Here is a 20,288-nt window from a genome sequence, read left to right on the forward strand (position 1 = left end):
CCGTTCACAGTCACAGGCGCCGGCCAGCAAGCACCCACACAGAGGTAGAGCAGAGGGACACTGAGTATCCCCGTCCACTCTCAAGAGTCTACTTGTTGACTCTCCCCAGGAGGGGTGGACAGATCAGACTGGTGACATCTGTGTAAAACAGTTATATTTTTCAACATGTCGGTAGGTTGCTCATGATGCCTTCATCAGCTCCAAGCAGAGCGCCGGAGACCTGGAGGGACATACCAAGTTTTAACGCTTTTACATTTGAAATGCTGCCGCTGTCCGTCCATGAGGTGAATCGGGATATACGGGAGATGAGTACGTATCATATTTCTTTATTGTGTTTGAATCTATTTTTAGCTTCAGGTTTCATTTTTATAAGCTTAATTGCTCTGAAGCCCACTTGGTTTCACTTGCCCCGTCTCTGTTTTTGCACATCTGGACATCATTACACTATTTACTACTGTCAGCGAATCTAGGTATATTTAAATGTGTATCCGCAAAATGCACTTCTGCGTTGCGAGACTCACTTATGCGCAAAAATAATGTGGTTATTAAGCTGTTTTCCTCAGCTAAAATTTACATATCAAACTTTATATATATCACTGCGATTGTCCCTCTTTTGAAATTAAATTATGATTATGTAAACAAGGGCAAATAACACCATCGTGAACTTGTACGGCAAGTCTACAGACTGATCTCAGGGGGTGATATAATGTGTTGTGGGCTCTTAATCAAAGTTGATAATCGGTGTTAGTATTAGTCCAGCTTAATATCCCTTCTAAAGAAGAGTTCCGCGACACATTCGCCTGTGTCAACCCACAACCGCGGCTGCCTTTCAACCGGGATTGATCGCTGTGCCACAGGAGCTGAGACGTTTCAGCACCAGAGTGCGTGGACAGCGACAGACCCCGGGTCCGTGGAGTGACAGGCGTTTCAGCAGCGGACAGCGCTCGCGAGTGGAGTCCAGTTTATCATTGGCCCGGCTCTCACCCTTGTCAGCAAGAAAAGCGGCTGTGCCTGTTAAAGCTGATTAAAATATCTATTTGGTTCTCTGATGAGTGGATAAACCACCTGACATTGCTACTGTAGGACACCGGCCGTGGCTGTTAGGCTACAACAGCGTCTAAATAATTTCTCTTTTCTTTTATTACGGTCACAGGAAAGGAGGAGGGACCCTGATGCGGTCATCTACAGGACCGTGTCTTCTTAATCTGCCGGACTGTATCTTCCAGTCTTTCCAAGAGACCGAGTGACTTGAGTGAAGATGATCAAAACGGGGTCTCGGTTGACCAGCACCTTGCCGCCGGATACGATGGACATCATCCGGAGCAAGAACCACTCCCGCCGAGTGAGACTCAACGTCGGGGGCCTTCTCCACGAAGTCCTGTGGAGGACGCTGGACAGGCTGCCCCGCACAAGACTGGGCAAGCTGAGAGACTGCAACACCCACGACTCTATCATGGAGATATGCGACGACTACAGCTTGGATAACAACGAGTACTTTTTCGACAGACACCCCGGCGCCTTTACCTCCATCCTCAACTTTTACCGCACTGGGAAGTTGCACATGATGGAGGAAATGTGCGCCCTGTCTTTCAGCCAAGAGCTGGACTTCTGGGGCATCGATGAGATCTACCTGGAGTCCTGCTGCCAGGCCAGGTATCACCAGAAAAAGGAGCAGATGAACGAAGAGCTCAAAAGAGAGGCCGAGAACATGAGGGAGAGGGAAGGAGAGGAGTTTACCACCACATGTTGTTCCGAAAAGAGAAAGAAGCTCTGGGACCTCTTGGAGAAGCCAAGCTCATCCTTTGCTGCTAAGGTAGAGTCAAACTCGGCATTGCACTGTTGGCACACTGCCTGCTGGGCAGATCAAATGAAAGTAGTAGGTAACCTGAGAGAGGCTTTCAATAGTCTTACAATAGTTTTAAATAAAGATTTCTCTATCAAGGATTCGAAAGCAGGTTGCTGAATGTGGGATTCTAATTAATGTGGCTTAAATGCAGAAAATAATTTGAGATGAAAACAATAAGAAGAGAAATAGTGAGAGAGCATGAGAGGTTCAGTTTAACATCCAGAGGCTAGCATAAATCTTTCTCTGAGACTGGCTTGATCTGATGTCTGACTGTTTCCACCTGAACCAGTGCTTTTAATCTGTCACTTTCAGCAGCTGGAGCGCAGGGAGGGGAGAGGGAGTGAGAGAGAGATCGAGAGATGTTGTTGTTGTACCCAGAGGAGACTGTCAAGGATTCCTGCAAACTTTTGCTTTTTCAGCAGTGTGTGCTGGAAAGTATGACGTTGGAAACAAACTTTGTTTTTCCACTGAAGTCAGAAATCTTAACTAGACATACCTGCCTAAGGAGAAAAGACTCAGGTGCTATGTTTCTGGGGAGTCGATTAAAACCGTTTTTGCTGTTACTTTTTTTTTTTTAAGATGAATGGACATGACAGCCTTCATTGTCTCCCTTTATTGGTTTCAGTCAGATACTTGTTCCCAAGCCAGCGTTGTCTGCATGCAAGTCTCCTGGGGTAATTATTGAATGTTTGTTTTTCATTGGCAACACCAGAGAGAGTGAAAAGAGAGAGACACTCATTGTTAGAGTTTTAATCCATGTCAGGATTGGAAGAAACCTTCCAGCACAATATCTATATTTTTAGACCGTCTAATAACGCCACCCCTGCCTCATTTCCAGTGCAGTATTCAATCATCCAGCTCATTAACAGGCTTATAGCTCACACTCCAGGAACAAGGGTACTTCACTGGATCAATGGATATAGTCACGTTGACAGCGTTCTTGAGTGCACTAACATTGCAAAAGATGTGACTGGGTCAATATTCAATTAAAATGTTAAATAACTACCTAACTGCATGTTACCAATACAACATCTGTTTTGGGAGTATGCACATTAAAAGATATTGCCCTCTTTAGTCACTCTACATTTACCAGGGAGAGTGAAAAAGAAAAGTTCAACAAATTATGTCAAGCTCAGATTTTTTGTACCTTATAGTTATATTTTCAGCACCAGTTGAAAATGTCTGAAGATTTGTGTGAACAGATATATGTTAGGAAGACGTGAGACCTTCTTTAAAGAATAGTATTAATTAAAAAATTATTCCAGAAACAAAAGATACCAAGGTCAATTCATTACTCAAATTTCAAACACATCCTTGAACACGAATTCCTTCATAATTTATTCAGCTCATCTCATCAGAGAACCTGCTCCATCCCTGACCTTGTAAATTCTGAAGCTTAATTATTTGTCTTAAATATTCAATCACATTGGCTTAAATATGTGCTTCATTTAAGACACTCAGTACCCCTTAGTTTTCTATTGTGCTTTTTGAAACCATTAACCACAGACAAAGCATCATCTAATGCCAGAACCTCTGGTATTCATGCTGACTGGCAGATGTTCTGGCAGCAGAGGAACCAGCATGTTAGATTAACACGACAGAAAAATCTGGCATTTACACATTCTTAATGTCAGACTGTATAAAGATGCTTCCACAGATCATCTATGGATCTACTCCACTCTTACAGCCAAGAAAATTCTTGTAGCTGAAGCTGTCAATCATCATTTTATGTATGTTTGGCAACATATTTAAGATTGTGATACAGTCAAAATCTTCTAAAAGCTTTCCTTGATCCTTTTGTTTTGAGCATTCACGCTCGCTATAAAAGTCCTGCCTGACTTTAGGTATGTCTAGATAAAATACAATACTATCATTACTATCTTCACAAAAACTTAAATGTTTTGTTAAAGCTATGTAGAGAGTTATTGATTCAACTCCCTGGCCATTTTGGAAGCTGAAATTTGTGGTGACTTTATGCAAGTCAGAACATAACATCAGCCAATCCCCTTTTAAAATAATGATAGTTTTTTTTTAAAGAAAGAAAAGAAAAAGAAAACAACAACTTTGTAGACAAAACAACTGCAAACCACACCCTGATTTGCTAAAGGTTTTTAGTATTGGAGATTTAGTTTTTTATTTAATAAGCTCCCACTGGTATTAAATCAACGTCCATTAAAACTGATAAAGGCATTCCTCATGGGTCTATTTTGGGTGTTCTGCTGCTGCCAGTGTATATCAATAACAATTTTCCATTACAGACAAATTTTTATGCAGATGACAGCGTCTTGTGTACTACACAAATGAAGGAACAAAAATGCGCTCTTGATATTCTTCATTCACTTCTCACAAAACTCTGTTTTAAATTTTAATTTGACTGATTCATTAATGTGAGAAACATAACAATGATTAAGTTTGATCTGTTAATCAGGAACAGTAAAGTACATTTTTATCATTCTATCAGTTTTGAAAGAAGATTATTAAACAATACAAAATTTTTAATTACATTTTTACTGACTTACAGTATTTAATGATTAATCACTCATCTTTCAATATCAGGTTTCTTTGAAAAAAAAAAAAAACAGAATAGCTTCTGGTGAGACTACCTGCTACCTGAGCAAATATATGTTTGAATCTGAATATTTACTCAGCTCTGCTGCTATTGACTGAGCTCACAGGACCATGAATTATTAAATAAAGGTCAAGACCAAAGGCATGACCAAATATGAAAAGCTTCCTTATGTAACAATATTTACATTGCAAATTCATAATGAGCTCATGACATGGTCCATGGCACAACCGGTAATGAATAATCTTTATTTTGCATGTATGTAATATTTTGTAAATTCATTACAGGTCAGTTTCAAAAGCATCTTAACAAGCACAATTTCCTGTTTGTGAAATGCCTTGAGGTTCTTTACATTCATTATCGTGCACTTTAGCATTGGCTCTTGTCTTTCCTCCACTGCGGTTGTGCCATTTAAATTGAATGATGACATTTTTTCACACAGTCCAACAGCGGAATAGGAGCACGATTTATGATCTTCTCCCATGGTCATTCTAGCATGCAAGCTCTTGTCCTTGCTTAATACACAAGAGCTGTAACAAGCTGCACACTGTGTACAATTAAGGGGCCCAGAAACTTTGGAATGAAAGAGAGGGGAGGGAATCGGGTATTGTTTGACAAACAGGGCCATTTCCTCATGGTTTACTTTTTCATATGAGACAGAGAAAAGTAAAAACGTCAAACTGAGGTTAAATGGCAGCCGTTAAATGCAGTCTTGTTTCTGAAGCTTAATTGAAGAGTTGCATCTGTGAGATGGCTTGTTCCCAAACACATATTCTGCCTCATTTATTTTTCAGTGCTGATGAAATTTTAATTGCACATTAATAACTCTTGACTTAATGCCGGAGAGAGAAGGTGTGATCCAGAATATCTATAGCTCCAGACGTCACCTCATCCTGGACCTTTAGGAGTTATGACCTCCCCAAAAATACACATAAGCACCAGCGCTCTCCCTCGGACAAGCCATTTTTCATGTCAAAGCAGCAGTGAAGGACACCAATGTGTGCAGCACTTGATATTCTGTTTTTCTGCTTGGGATCGTTGAGTTGGTTCTGAATAGTTTTAGACCCACTTGAGTCTGCATTTCATGGGCCTGCCCACTAAATTATTTAGCATAACAATACAGACTCCTGGAAATACAGGGATAAAAAACTTAGTAATCATTTCATCAATAAAAGATCAGTTCTTGTTGATACATAACAGTATGTGCTGAATGCCGTCATGTCATCATTTCAACAGTAGCATGGCCCAGTGGGAGGAAAGGGTAAGTGGATTGTGAATGAAACCACCCTAAGTAATACAACATGTCTCAGCATGTTTCTGTTGCTCAAATCTCCCCAAGGTGCAGCTCAGTTTCAGAGGGATTTTGGTTTCCCTATAAATCACACTCCCAGAGGTGTGGCATTGCCAAGATCATTGCTGTAAACTTTGAAAGTGCCTTCATCTGAAAAATAGTTTTCATGACCAGTTAACTATGAATAACTATCACACATACATCTCTACCAGTTTGAACAGTTTTGATTTTTCCACAGTAGAGACCTCGGCCTGTTTGGCTTGGAAAAAATTGTGACTTAGCTGGAAAAGGGTGAGGTCACTTTCTTCTTACAAAATCATAAAAAAGATTCAAAGATTTTGAACTTTAACTTAATTGTTACTCATGAACATTTAAGGTTACAGATAGATATGTACTATTTTAGTCCTTGATTCCCGGTGTTTTGAACATGTGTAGATCAGATCTTGTTTAAAGAGTTGAATTATAAAGTTAGAATAAATTATTGCTAAGAAATATACCTTGTAGTTTACCTTACACATTGGTAAATATCTCACATATAAGGTTTTGTTTCAACATTGTGTAAGCAGCATCTCAGACTTTAGAATGATGAGAAAATAGACTTAAAGTAATGAATTATGCATTTAGTATAACACACAATACAACAAAGAGACTCAGCGTGTCACAACATAGACAACTGCTCACACACACACACACACACCAACAAACAAAATCGGGTCAGGTACAAAACATATTGCAAAATCAGCTACAGAGCTCATGAATATACAGTAGACATAATATTTTACCATATGACTCAATAATAAGTGGATGGATCAAAATGATAACGTACAAACAGAATGTGAGCAAGTTCTGATTGTTATGTTCCTGTTAACTTTCACTGCGTATAAAAAATAATGTTGACTCATAGAGCTTTCACTTAACAGACTTTTTGGACACTTCTACACTCTGGGAATTTGAAATTCTGTCTCTTGAAAGACCTTCGAGCGCTTTGGTCCAGAACAGAATAGTGAGCTATAAAAACTGACACTTAGTTCTTTTGCCTCGGCAGAGGCTGTTTGAACTAATTGCATGGAAACTTCTCCTCTCAGAGAGCCCGAGACAGCCATGACTAGAGGCAGTTAACTGCACTTCCTACCGCACATCAGATATGCCCAATTGACTTCACTGTAAGCACTTTGCTTTGTTGTTTGTGAAGTCTGAGATCACTCTGTGTGCCCCGGCTATGGCTCTGTGTGGAGCAATCACTGTGTTCTGTTACCTGCTGCACGTTCACCCCATACGGCCTGGGAGACAACTTTTTGTAAGAACGGGAGGAAATCGATGGCAAAGACATTAAGATGTAAGGCAAGCCGGGTTGTGTGAGGACACACCCTGACCAGCCATAAGAGAAGGACTAGGACGTGTGACTTCCCACGGACCACTGCCTGCTGATAGCTCTGCATGAGGGAGTGCAGTCACTCATGCTAACCTCCAGTAGTGTGTCACAGTGAGTGCAGTGGGACCAGAGGAGATGTGGCAGTACAGTCACTATGATTTCATGGTCTCTGCTGTTATTTTCAGCAGTGGCTGGAAGTAATACAGCGGAGAGTTTCCTCTGTCTCTGCCTCCCTTCCCCTCCCTACCTTTCGCTTACTGTCTTTGTGTGTGTGTGTGTGTATGTATGCTCATAACAACGCCTGGGACTATCCAACAGTGTGTTTTATGAGTTGTTTTCAAGGGTTGTTGCTGGGTGACAGCAACTCGTCCATTGTGCTTAGGTGAGCTTTGAATAGCCATAAATCAATGGCAACGCCAAGTGAGCTTACACAGAGTCACAAGGACTGTTTGGCAGATCGACGGAGGGAGCCAAAGTCTCTCTCTTTCTCATCTTTGTTCTTTTATCATCTCATTTGCCTCTGTTTGCCTTCTGTAACCTAATCAGCATGTAAGCGCTCATTATTTTACAAATTCTAATTAAAGATGGAAAGAATTCTATAAATATATTTGTTGGATTCACCTAAATACATAGAGATAATAAGCTATCTTCATATAGGATTACACCCCTTGATTCCAAATTCCTTTTATAGTTTTTTTTTATAGTCAGCTCTCTGATTGCCCACACTCATACTGCTAAGAGGACCCAAAAGTAATATTCAAGTTTCAGCAGTAGCTGGACAATTTATAGCTTTTCTAACTACACAAAAATCACCAATATTCTTCCATGCATACAATACATATTCTTTTATTTTTTGACTTTGCTGTCTGTAGACACCCCAGTTACAACCACAGATATAAGTACTGGCACACTGAAAGGCTTTTGGCTGGAACAGCAAGGTGCAAGCAAGCTTTCCTCTTTTGTTTTCTTAGATGTATTTCACTATGTCTATCTTTAGCTTCAACCGTTTTTCTGCTGCAGTTGAAAGAAATTTTGCCATTGTGCAAAGGCAACCACTGAGATTCTAATGAAACGCTCCTCTAAACTGGGAGAGACATTAGCATTATTGATTTGAACATGCCTTTGATGCTCTTTGATCAGTGCGTGCAGAAACACGTGAATGGAAATTCACCTTAGGAAGTGGCACGTCCCATCAGAGTGGATACTAATCGATGGAGAAAATCTGCCCATCTGTGAACTGCAGACATGAGGATTAAATTGTTTGTGTAGTGGTCAGGGTGTGTTCCATGTGCATCTCTCTCGGGCTAAGCCTAAATGATTTCTCTGAGACTTCAGAGACTCATGTTGCATTTAGAGCTTCCACATTTCACTGGAGACACAGTTTCTTATACATTTGAACTGGACCTTCATGCTTTTTCATTAAGTTCTGACTGAAAACTATGTTACTTCTCTCCAGTGTATTGAGATTGTGAAGAAATGTACTGATGGATAGGAAGTGAAGTTATACCCAGGCACGTCTCTTACATTTCCTCAGAAACCACTAATAAAGACTTCGGAGAGTAGCATTTAGTTCCTGTGCTCTAAAAATGACTTCCCTCATTGATGGAGGTGCTGTGTTACCAGCTACTGCCAGTTACTGATCTATTTTCTATACATATGTGAAAAGCGTTGCTTGTAATGATGAACCCACAGAAAATTATCACTCAGCTCTGCAGTTCCTCTCAGCTGTACAGAACCTTATAGCCTCTTTTTTGTCAGCCCTCACTGCTCAAGCAATAACAAAGCTCTGATAAACCTACTTTGCACTACCTGCTCAGCACCACATGGCAGATAAAGTGCGGCATTTACCCACTAAAAAGCCAGATATTTTCCCACAGGAGTTGGTGGCGAGCATAAACAGAGCTAAAAGGAGAGTGAATATTTACTTTGGTTCATCAGATGGGCAGAAACACGACTCCAAACAAATGCTAAATATGTGGAAAAACATTCACGATGTAAGCAAAACTCAGGGATTTCTGATTAATGGATTTGGTTTCAGAATGTGATCCACAGAGCACTTTGCACAGTATCCGAGATAACACAATCTGACTGCCAAATACTGGCGCCGTGATTTAAGCAGGCAGCAATAACAAGTGACAAATAATCAATAATCAATGCATTTTACCAGAGTAAAGATGGCTCCTATCTGCTAGTTGCAGTTTGGAGCATATGGTTTTAGGAAGAAGGAGGCAACTGTAGCCAACTTCTGAACCCTCCATTGCCCTGCAGTTTCTATGGAGAGAGGTGATCTAGTACGCTACATTAGCTTATCACACCAGCCAGCTGGGGCAATACGACATGTTACACATGCGCACACAGACACACACAGATTCCCACTGCATAGTATCTCTGTTTGACAGACCTACAAAACCCATGCTTTATTTTTAGTACAATGCCTTATCTGACTTTCCTTATATTCCTCACACATTTGTGGAACCGGGTTCGTGGCCGTAGAAGTCTTCACTGATGGTGACATTTAAAAAGGTCAAAGGTCAATCATGAGGGGACAGAGACATGACTTCTTTGCTGCAGAACTTCATTCATTATTCAGACAGGCCTGTCAGAGAGAGGAGAGAACATCACTCACAAGAAGATGTAGAGTGGTGTGGGGCCGAGCGGTCACCCACAGAGTAAAACAGAAGTTTCCAGAGATTTAGACATTAGGACCCGAAGCTATTGCGTGCTAAAGCTACTTCTTAAGCCACAGTTGCACACCACACCAAGGTTTTCGTCACTCACTCTGCAGGCTGAGACTGAAAAGGTCACTTTCCAGCCACCCGTACCGGAATGACAGGCTTGACTGAATAATGCAATGAAATTCTGTAGTCAGTTCAATGCATTGTCTGACAGCACATATGTTTTCTACGTAATCTATCTCTGAGCTTTCACAGACTCTTCATTACATGGCACTGATCTCCGCTGTTGCTCTTTTGACTTCTTGCCCAAACTCAAGTGCTACACGTGCTTTACCCTACTTGTCATCAATTGGTGACAGCGCAACAAAAAGACGGCTTGTGAATTTTTAACCAGCTGCCTTCGTCAAACACACCTCATCCAGGGGCACTTAGCTGTCAAGCAAATAGTAAAGAAGCACAATGCAATGGCTCTGTATAGGAAGTTCAGAGCTTTGGTCTTTTGTTTGGCTAGAGTGCAAAGGCTCAGCTGATTTCACTAGACATTATACTTACATCCACTCCTAGTCTGTGCTCCTTAACCATGATATGCCCTGGTCAATTAAGATGTTTGAAGGGGAAAGTACGAGTTGCATTTATGGGTAATTTTGCTTGGGAGAAGTTATTGCGATACTATAATTTGTTATGCAAACATTTCTGAAGCAATTTCCCCTCAAAAACAATGCTGTGATCTCTTCTACAAAAGTTCTGCAGAAAGCTGTTTCTGAATGACTAAGCATGGCTCATTTTAGGAAAAAGAAAATGCAACAAAATATTTTGTAATTACTATCCCACCCTTAATGGTTTAATAATGAGCAGAGTGCATGTGCTGACTAATGGCTGCCTACTGTTGGCTTCCTATTTGAGATGAGTCTGGTCACGTGATACTCGGGGGTAGATAAGGTTCAGTGCACAAATTCAAATCAGCCTGTCGCTTCCTTCTAGGTCCATTAGCTTATTGTTGTGTGTCTCTATCAGGCCAAGAGGTGCTCTGTTGTAAGAAAGTGAAATAGATAGTGTTCCAGAAATGAAATGATGGTGGTATCTAAGATGCATGGATGTTTATACGACAATACAGACTGCACCAAAAGTGTTTCTAGAACTACACACCAAGTAGTGTGAGATTCAAACCACAACAAACACAACTGCTCAACATTTTCTTGCATTAAAAATGCATCTTGGTTTTTGAAGTCCCTCGTCTCTATGAAGGCAGGAGCAAAGCCACGTGTGCACTGCTGCTCACGCAGCGGCTGCCAGACTCAGGAACAGTAATTACCTGAACTTGATACTGAACACAGCACCTGAAAGCTCCATGGACAAACAGTCAGCAACAGGGTTCAATTAACACTAGATCACCTCCAGTCTGTCACTGTGGGGCATCACGTCTGCCATGGTAGACAGGCTGAATTAAACAACGCTTCAGGTTACAACTGTGGTGATATCACCTTACATTGTTTTGATAGATGCTGGTGACTCTCAGTTAGATAAGCCAATATAGCAAGGAAAGCAGTCTTTTTTATTTTCCAGTGAGTTTATCTACCTGACACAAACGCAGCTTCTAAATGAAGCGATATACATGAAAAGAGTGAAGCTGTGGCTGCACACGTTACGTGACTGAAATGTCAGCAGGAACAGAGGCAGATGGGTGAAAGAGATATGCATCGTTCTCCAGACACATCTAATTCAATGGCTTCTGCTCTTTAGCAAACAGAGTGAGAACATCAAGCAAACACGAGAGCTATGTTTGAAAACCGTCATCGGCACCTCTCATTTTACAACTCGCATTCAGAGTGAGATGTGTGCATTCACGTATGGAGGAGAAAGCCGTAGATCCAGTTGTGTGATTGGTGCACACTTGAAAATATACCACACAAATGATCCTGTGTGGCATGAGGAAGTTGAGTTCATTAAGGCCCCCACACATTACACTGTAATGCTTTGTTTCTGAAGCGAGTCCCGGTGTGGTTTACAGAGATAATGCAGCTCTTGAGGTGAGGTTGGTTTGAGTGGGAGTGAGGTGAGAGGTTTTCCCAGTGTCACCACCTCTAATGATTGTCACAGATTAGTCCAGCATAGGGGGATAAGATCTTGCTGAGCTTTGTTGAACTCTTCTCACCTCTCTGCTGATCTTTGTGGACCCAAAAAGAGCAGTTGTTACATCAGGGATCAATCTGTGTGCTACGGTAGTGTGTGTGTGTGTGTGTCTACCAAGAGAGAAACAATCATGGGGAGTTCAGTTTAATTTCTGGATCGATGTATCCGCCTACTCTCTTTAATTCTTATGAAAGAGAAGAACTCATTCCAACCAAGACAATCAATACAAACAGAGAGCATGGAAAAACCTGAAGAGTTTTTTTTTTATCATGTCTTGACTATTTCATGAATTTTATATGAAAACAGAGGAAACAGTGACATTGACGTATTTTCAACAATGACCATCCCCAGAGGAGTTGTGTTGTTTTTTTTTTAATGGTGTTTGAACACAGAGATTTAGAAGGACAATGCAGAAGTGGTGTGGTTGTTAATATTATACAGGGTGCTGCTCATCCTAATGAGGCACAACCGGCAAGGAGTGATGAGGCCACCTTAGTGTGACATCCAGCACAGTCCCACCAGATTGTCTACCTTAGCGCTGTAATGGCATTCCTCTCCCGAGGGGCTTCTATAAATAAATACAGCCACACACGTATACACACACACACAAACACACATGCATGCACTAACTTACACATTTTCCCATCCAGTCTCTGGCTTTCTTTCAAACACGTTTTCTTTTTTAGCCTGTTATTTTCCCACTCATTCCCCCCATGAAGCACACACACACACACACACACACACTTACACATATCCTTAAATAGACACACTGATGTTGTAATTTAGTTGATTTTTTGTGATGTGCTGGAACCTTTTCTTTGGACTACATCAAACTGTTTGGCAGTCATCTAAGTTCCCCACCAACAGACTGTCACATTCACAAGTATGTTTCTTTTCTAAACCAGCAGAAGGTACAGCAAAGGTGTCCTTTCATACAGAGGGAGGGAGAAAGAGGGAGTGTGAGGAAGAGAGTGAGAGGTTTAGCATAAGATAGACTGGCACTTAACTGATTGGTGTGATAGCAGAGGATCTGAGGTGGCAGAGAGTGGTCAGAAGGTTGTGCTTTCCCTCAGTGCTGTCACATAATTTATTTGTCCAGCACAGAAATGCAGTTAAATTTCTCTTTGTTTTTCATTTTCCGATGAAGTTTGGAAAAAACACCTATTTGCATTCTTGCCAAGACAAGAAGACTGATACCACGCTCATATGTGAAGGCTGCAGTCAGATTCCAGTTAGCGTAGGTTAGCATAAGACAGGTAGCCTGGCTTTGCCCAAAGTTAACAAATCCACCTGGCCACATTTCCAAAGCTTGCTAACTAACATGTTACATCTTGTTTGTTTAATCCAAACAGAAACAGGTGTAACAGAGGCAGGTTGCAGTTTTACCGGGGGGTTATGTGGGGTATAATTTCTTGGCTGGGTGCAGTATCTTCATCAAGTGTCCACTGGCTTCCTGGCAAGTTCACAGTGACTCCTAAAAGTTGAATTTACTCTTTAAATAAGGATTAGCCAGTGGTAGGCTATCCTGTGTGCACAAAAGCACAAGGCTTGTTCGTACTTGGTACCTAATGGCTGCTGTAATTAGTACCTTATGGGTACTTCATTTGCACTTGATGGCACAGAACAAAGAGACCTCTGAAGAATCTCAGAGACCCGGAAAAGATTTTCCACAATAAACCTGCTCAAGTACCAATGAGCAGACGGTGAAAGGAGGTTATAGGACCAAAAGAAGCATAGCGGCTGTGCACTCAGTGTCTACAACAGGTATCATATAAGAGCAAAATGCTTGTGTGCATTCATGTATAGAAATACTTTTCAACATCATTAATGGCTTAAGATTCCATACTTAAAATAAAATTACACAGGCGGATTTCAACACTTGTCTGCACGATATGCTGCACCACAGAAGTGTTTGTGTGTACTATATTTACAGTTACATATACAGTATGTAGGTGTGTGTATTTATCATGCTTCTCTGAGTGAGTCCAAGTAAGAGAGAGACAGAGACATAATGTGGAAAAGAGAAGCTTTTTCTGGGTCAACACAGCAAAGAATTGCAGCATCTATTTAAAACTGAATATAAGGGCATACTTTCCTTTTTGTTTCAAAATGTTTCTGCTGTAGAAGTGTTAGTAAAGCAAGTCTGGGTTCTGCTGCCAGTCAGCTGTGTATTTTATCCTTCAGGTTGCAAAGTTTAAGTTGTCATCCAGGGATGCAAATGAGACAACAGATGCAATGCGGTGGTGCAGAGACTTTTAAGTGAACATATGGTGATGTGAGAGAGGATGAAAGGCCACATCTTTGCTGTATCTGTATGCTAATATTGATGGTAATTTTGTGAAGCTCCTGTGCTGACTGAGGAGGAACTAATGTTCGTTTGTTGTAATTAAACTCAGAAGTGCTTTGGGTAGCAGAGTACGGTAGACGAGCTATACGAGACTCAGGAGATCACCTTAGTGGTACATGACTCTGTTTGCCAGGATGACACCACAGAGGAAGTCCCTGGGGAGCAGCTGAAAGCAGTACACCTCCTCAGGTAGCTCACCTGAAACCCTGTGGCCACTCAGCACATCGCATGGCTGACATGTGCAGGTGTTTCTCATTAAAAGGATCCCGAAAAAGATCCTACGCATTTATCTGAATTTAAATGCTGTCCTTAGCATACCGCACTGCGTTACACTAAGAACCAGTGTAGCTGATAGTCTGGCAGTGCAGAGTGGGTGGATTGTGTGAGTTTCAGTCACTATCCCACTAATCTCCAGGCAGCAGTCCCAGGAGTCCCTGTTCTCCCCAGTTTACTGCCAGAGCCTCAGCCTACTCACTGCTCTCATTTCTCTCGCTTCTTCCTCCGCCTACCAGACACCAGCCATGAGCACATCACCTTACCTCTGTCTGGTGCGAGATATAGGCCACGAACATATAGGCATGTTGGTTTTAAGTGGGCCAACCAGGAGAGGAGAGGAGAGGAGAGGAGGAAATATAGGTCACAAGTTGAAGGTGACGAAATTGTGGAAGGCGAATCGGAAGAGAGACCAGAGGTGCACAGTGACATATTGTCCATGGTGTCTTACTCTTTAGTAGTGCTATTAATATTGTCAGCAACATGTACACCACTACTTTGTCTTCATGTTCTTTCTTCCAGTCTGTTGAGAGGCCTACTCGCTTCTGTCTGTTCTCTCTATTACGAACACTACTGGCATGAGTCACAGTCACGCGGCGTGCACCTAAAGCTGCCGGTTTAAGCTCGTAATTACTGGAAATTCATCGTCTGGTTGCTTCATTCTGGGAGTGACGTCGATCTCTCAAACTACCTCAGGCAGCTCCATCTCCCAAGTGGCCAGAGGCTGAGAGTCAATGGGTCCTGTGTAAACTGAGCAGCATGATGTAAATTGAAAGGGTTAGTGATCTGTGGGAAACTCGACTCCCTCGTCGTTACATTAAGACGTTTGTGGTTCCAGATGCAGCTCTCTGAAGATAGAAACACAGACCCAACTGGGACAGTTTGGGAAGTCTGTGTGAATGTCCCTTGAGTTGAACGAGAGGAGAGGGGGACAAAGACTTGTTATGCTTGCTGGCTGATGGATGAATTAATTTATTGATTAATTGTAGAGCTGAAACGAATCGATTAGTTGAGTAAATAATAATAACAACTATCTTGAGAATCAATCAATCATTTCAGTCATTTTACAAGCAAAAGAATGAAAAATAAATCTCTGGTTCCAGCTTCACAAACTAGATGATTTTCTCTGTCATGTTCCGTTGTAATCCGAATATCTTTAGATTTTGTGATTTTGTTTGACAAAAGAAGATATTCAAAGACATCCTTCGGAAATTGTCATGGATATTTTTTACTTTTGTTTGACATTCCATGGCTTAAATGATAAATCAGTGTTAGGTCCAGCCCTAATTGATTGATGGATTAATAGAAAACCATGGAATATCATGGTTTGAGGAGGAGCACGCTACTTCTTTTTTGGATTATGAAATCATTGAAATGGGGTAATATAGGCCTTATACTAGCCTAGTGCAATAAAAATAACTCAAATACCTTAATAAATATAATAGAAGTCACCATGTGGTGTATGTTACGTAAATTACAGGAATTGTAATTAACATGGGCAGATATCATCCTCTGTCTTTACAATCTAACACAAAGTGGTGATGAAGACAGCATGTCCAAGTATTTTTTTTTTTTTAATCTTATTATGCCTTTATGTAATACAGTTGGTCAGCCCAGTGGGTTTCTAGCAGTGGCAGAGCTTTGAGAAAATGAGACGGGAAGGCTGCTTATTAGAGCCTCATCATCAGCCCTCTGCCCAGATCAAAATCAGTATTAGACAGAAATCCCAGGGGCTGTCCCATGGAAACCTTGGCTCTGTGGATAATGCCAACAACAGCGTTGCCAAATCGCTAAGGATTTGCTTTCTAATCTTAGTGTGATCTCACACTCTCAGAGTCTAATGCCAAAAAGTGATTACAGAAAAGCTTGCAATTCTTGTTGTGAAACATACTCACTGTGAACAAAGAGTATTCTCAAAGAGAAAGACCTCTGGTAAATTGCTGTATTGCATTTCTAACAGATATGTGATTTCAGCACCTTTTTGTCTTGTGCATGAATGTATTACAAAGTATGAAATAGTCTGCAAATGGAAAAAAAGAATTTGTGTTTATATGATGAGGATCATTCAAGGAGGGAGAAGGATAAAAAAAAAAATCAAGCTGGTTAAAGGTTCACAAATCAACCTCACAATAAGGATCAAATAATAAGGTTACTTGCAACATGAGATAGTTTGGCCTAAACCCCAATGTAACGTAAGATAAGTAACTGAAAGATGGTGTAGGTGATTAGTGTGTGATTGTGGTGAGGACAAAGAGCACTGAAAGAGAAACATGAGCGCACATGGTTATGACTGTTTTGGGACCTTGGGAAGAACGGAAAATAAACATTACTTGAATTAACAAGATGTAATTGCACTGAAGTGGAAGAGATGCATGGACAGATTTGGGAATAACAGGAAGAGAGCGGTTTTGTGGTTATTTAAATGGCCATTAAGAAATACAGTTATGTGATAGGAATATTGTTGTGAATATTAGCTGAACATCAGCTACAGCTTCATCACTTATGGGTCTGACGGCTTTCACTACACACACACAGGGTTTGGTTGATGGGAGGGCTGCCTTAAAGAAGACATCTGACTTCACTACAAATTAATGTCCCAAGAGGATCCGAAATGTGGATATGTCACTTTATTGATCCCGGCAGAATTGTCTTTTTCACTTGCAGCCTTCAGTCATATCAAAGTGTGGGGGTCACAGTGACGGTACAGCAGACACTTTAGCAGAGTGGAAGCTTGTCAAAATGTCTGCAGCGTTGAAAGCAGGGGAAGTTAGTCTCTGTAACCGACAGGACACCCTGCAGCCGCTCTTTAATACATCAGCCAATACAGTAGCTGGTGGGCAGGGCACCAGCTGCACTAGCAGCAGAAGAGACAGATTAGTAGTGGGAAGGCTAACAGCTGCAAATTAAAACAGCTCCCTGATTGATTTCTTTCACAAAGGGAGGCGATGTGGCTGCCCATTGGACAGGCAATAAAGTGCTGTTTACTCAACCTAAAGTAAGGGTTGATTGGAAATGGGGACTGTGTGTGGTGAGAAACTGGAGGTGAGGTCAGATTGGGTAAACAGAGAAAACAGCAAGGGTCAGGAGAAGCAGAGGGAGGCCGGTTAAGTGTGTTTTAATCTGGGGTCAGAATCTCCATGTATGGCAGCGATTGGCTGGGCCAGCATGCTTGACTGTCGGCCAGTTTACAATAGGCTGGATGGATATAGGCAGCGTGTGGAGCATCACCCACCAGTCTGACGTGTTTTTTCAACCTTTTTTTTTTTTCAGTGAGTGTGGCTCTCCACTTGAGCCTCATGTCTTGGAAACTAAAGTGAGGCCATAGAATTATGAGACTATAGTGTTCTGTATTTTAAAATGATGATTTTGTCTGGCACAAATGGATTGCATCTACTCAAATCTGACCAGATACTACAGATACTAGTGTCTTTCTCTCTGCCTAGTGTCTCAGCTGCAGGATCTTGAGGATGGCAGCAGCATTAAACACATCCTGCTATAATTTAAAGCTTTGTTCCACTTGTAAATCATCGTCACTGCCTCCCCCCATTTCACACACGCACACAGACTTTATACAACTGGAAAACTCAGCCCCTTCCAGACTGGAAATCAGCCTTTTGCTATGGTCAATAGCAGATCTGTGCCAACTCCTAATGATCTGCAGCCATTTATCATTCCTGCAGTCTTATGATGGCAAGATTTAGACATGACACAGAGAGCAAATTACACAATTACAGCCACTAACCTGTTTGTAATACATAGCCCATATATACTACATCTTTACATTCTCAGCCAATCACCTTAAAACAGGGTCTGGATCACTATTGTCTGATCATCTTTGAAACACATCGAAATTGTATGAAGAGTGGTGCATCCTGGGAGCTCAATTCTCTGTGAAACTGTGCTCAAGGTTTTGTTTTGTTTTTTTTTTTCCTGTACTATAGAGATTTTTGTTTTGGTTTTGTTAGTATGGGTCTGAGCTTGATGTGAGTGTTGATTTATTGTTTATATAACACAGGCACCATAAGCCCCTTTGTCACTGTTACTATTATTCAGAGCTGTACAAATACTGTAAACTTTGAGTACTTGACCTTGCCGAGTAGCAATAGTTGTAATTGTAGTATACACTGAAGAATTGTAGTAGGATTGTTTTTGCTGACAGCCAGAAAAACACTGCATTTCCCTTTGTACAAATTTTGCTGTGAGTGCGCGCATGTGCTTACAAAATGACTGAAACCATCGATCGATTATTTTTCAAGATAAATCCAAGATACGTTTTTTCTGTGTTACTGTGTGAATGTTTCAGAGAAGAAGCAGGAAACAGCCTGACAAAAAAAACTTTGAGTGGCGTTCAGTATGATCACATGTCCCTTGGTCTCTGTTTTCTGTGTCCTGTTTTTGTGAATGCCTTGATGCATCTGTTATGCAAATGCTAAAAAGCCTCATGTCACCATGGAAACTATCAGCTGAGCTGTACACCAAGGTACTGCAGTCTCCCCAAGAGGAGATCTGCGTACACTTTGTGCCGCTGTCTGCCAGTTCATGTGTTTGTCTGTGTATTTGCATGGGCACATAAGTGTTGACGCATGTAGGAGAAAAAGGGGAGAAATAGGATGAGAAAGGGAGACAGGGTGTTTTCTTTCCTCCACTGTCATAATACCATGACAATTAATCCCTCTGCATACCGTATTGATGGACCTCACTCTTTTTTAGATCATCAGTGTGCAAATCCTTCTTCAGTCAGTCACACACATCGCACACAGCTGCCTGCCATTGTTGAAATTCGCCATATGTTGTGACAGACAGCCGGGCACGCTTTTCTGTCTCATTACAATCTCTGTCCACTCTTATTACGGCATGAGTGAAAGGCCACATGGCCCTGACGTACACTGAAAATGCCCCATTCTCAAATTTCACTGTGAACACACAGTGCGATGGATAGTTTACTGTAGGTTTTGTACACTCCAGTTCTGCCGCCATGTTCTTCTTAGCCTGAATTGAAAAGCTCCATCACAAAGTCAGCTGTAATGAATGTATGTTTGTATCCCAGGCCTCTGAGCTCAGAATGAATGTTCATCTTTTAAAGGTTAGATCCCTCTAAACTGTTCTTCTTGTAAATGCCAGACTCTCGGTTCCTTTTCTTTCATTCTCTTTTTTCTTTCTTTCTTTCTTCATACAGTTGAAGGACAGAAAACTCAATATGCTTCATTTCTCAGTGTTGATAGTCGATCATTATTACACAACTTCGTTTAGCATTTCACTGAGGTGTTAAAAAAATGGGTCACTTCTAAAGTTTCTTTTCTGCCTGTTGCCTTAGGGCGCTTTAGTGCCTGTGCATCTCAGCTGCATACATTATACACTATACCCAGCACTTCAAACATCTTTTTCTGCTGCTCTCTTTCTACATTATGTATCTCTGGCCTCACTTTACCACTGAGGATGAAGGGGTGGGTGTGTCAGAGTGCTGTGGCCTCCAGAGTACAGCATAGTTGGACAGATATGAGCAGGGCAGGGAGACATTTAGTGGTCTGACACTGCTGCAGAAGACATACTGGACAGACAGATGCATACACACATACATGCAGCTGTGGTTTTTGATGGTCAGGTAGGAAGTTCTTTGGTCTGTCCTTCCACTCCTACTGAATCATTTAAGAGAAGACTCTGGTACACAGCAGGTGTTTCACTTCTACAGGATGAAAAATGGATGGTTTTATGTTACACAGCATCTGTGTTGCGTGCAAGAGGCGTATTCTTAGATTTGATTTGTCATGTGTAAAGTCAGCTAATCGTA

At 41.4% G+C, this 20,288-nt stretch overlaps 1 protein-coding gene across 1 annotated transcript in view; it reads left to right on the forward strand.

The window, feature by feature from the left end:
- Positions 1–1,258: 1,258 nt before the first annotated feature.
- Positions 1,259–20,288, forward strand: part of LOC121179313 (potassium voltage-gated channel subfamily B member 1-like) — a 31,349-nt gene continuing 12,319 nt past the window's right edge. The window contains exon 1 of the mRNA XM_041034093.1: positions 1,259–1,813. Coding sequence (XP_040890027.1) covers positions 1,259–1,813 — 555 coding nt within the window. The remainder of the gene's footprint in view (positions 1,814–20,288) is intronic.

This window comes from Toxotes jaculatrix, chromosome 3, assembly GCF_017976425.1.
Source record: "Toxotes jaculatrix isolate fToxJac2 chromosome 3, fToxJac2.pri, whole genome shotgun sequence".
Classification (NCBI taxonomy): Eukaryota; Metazoa; Chordata; class Actinopteri; family Toxotidae; genus Toxotes; species Toxotes jaculatrix.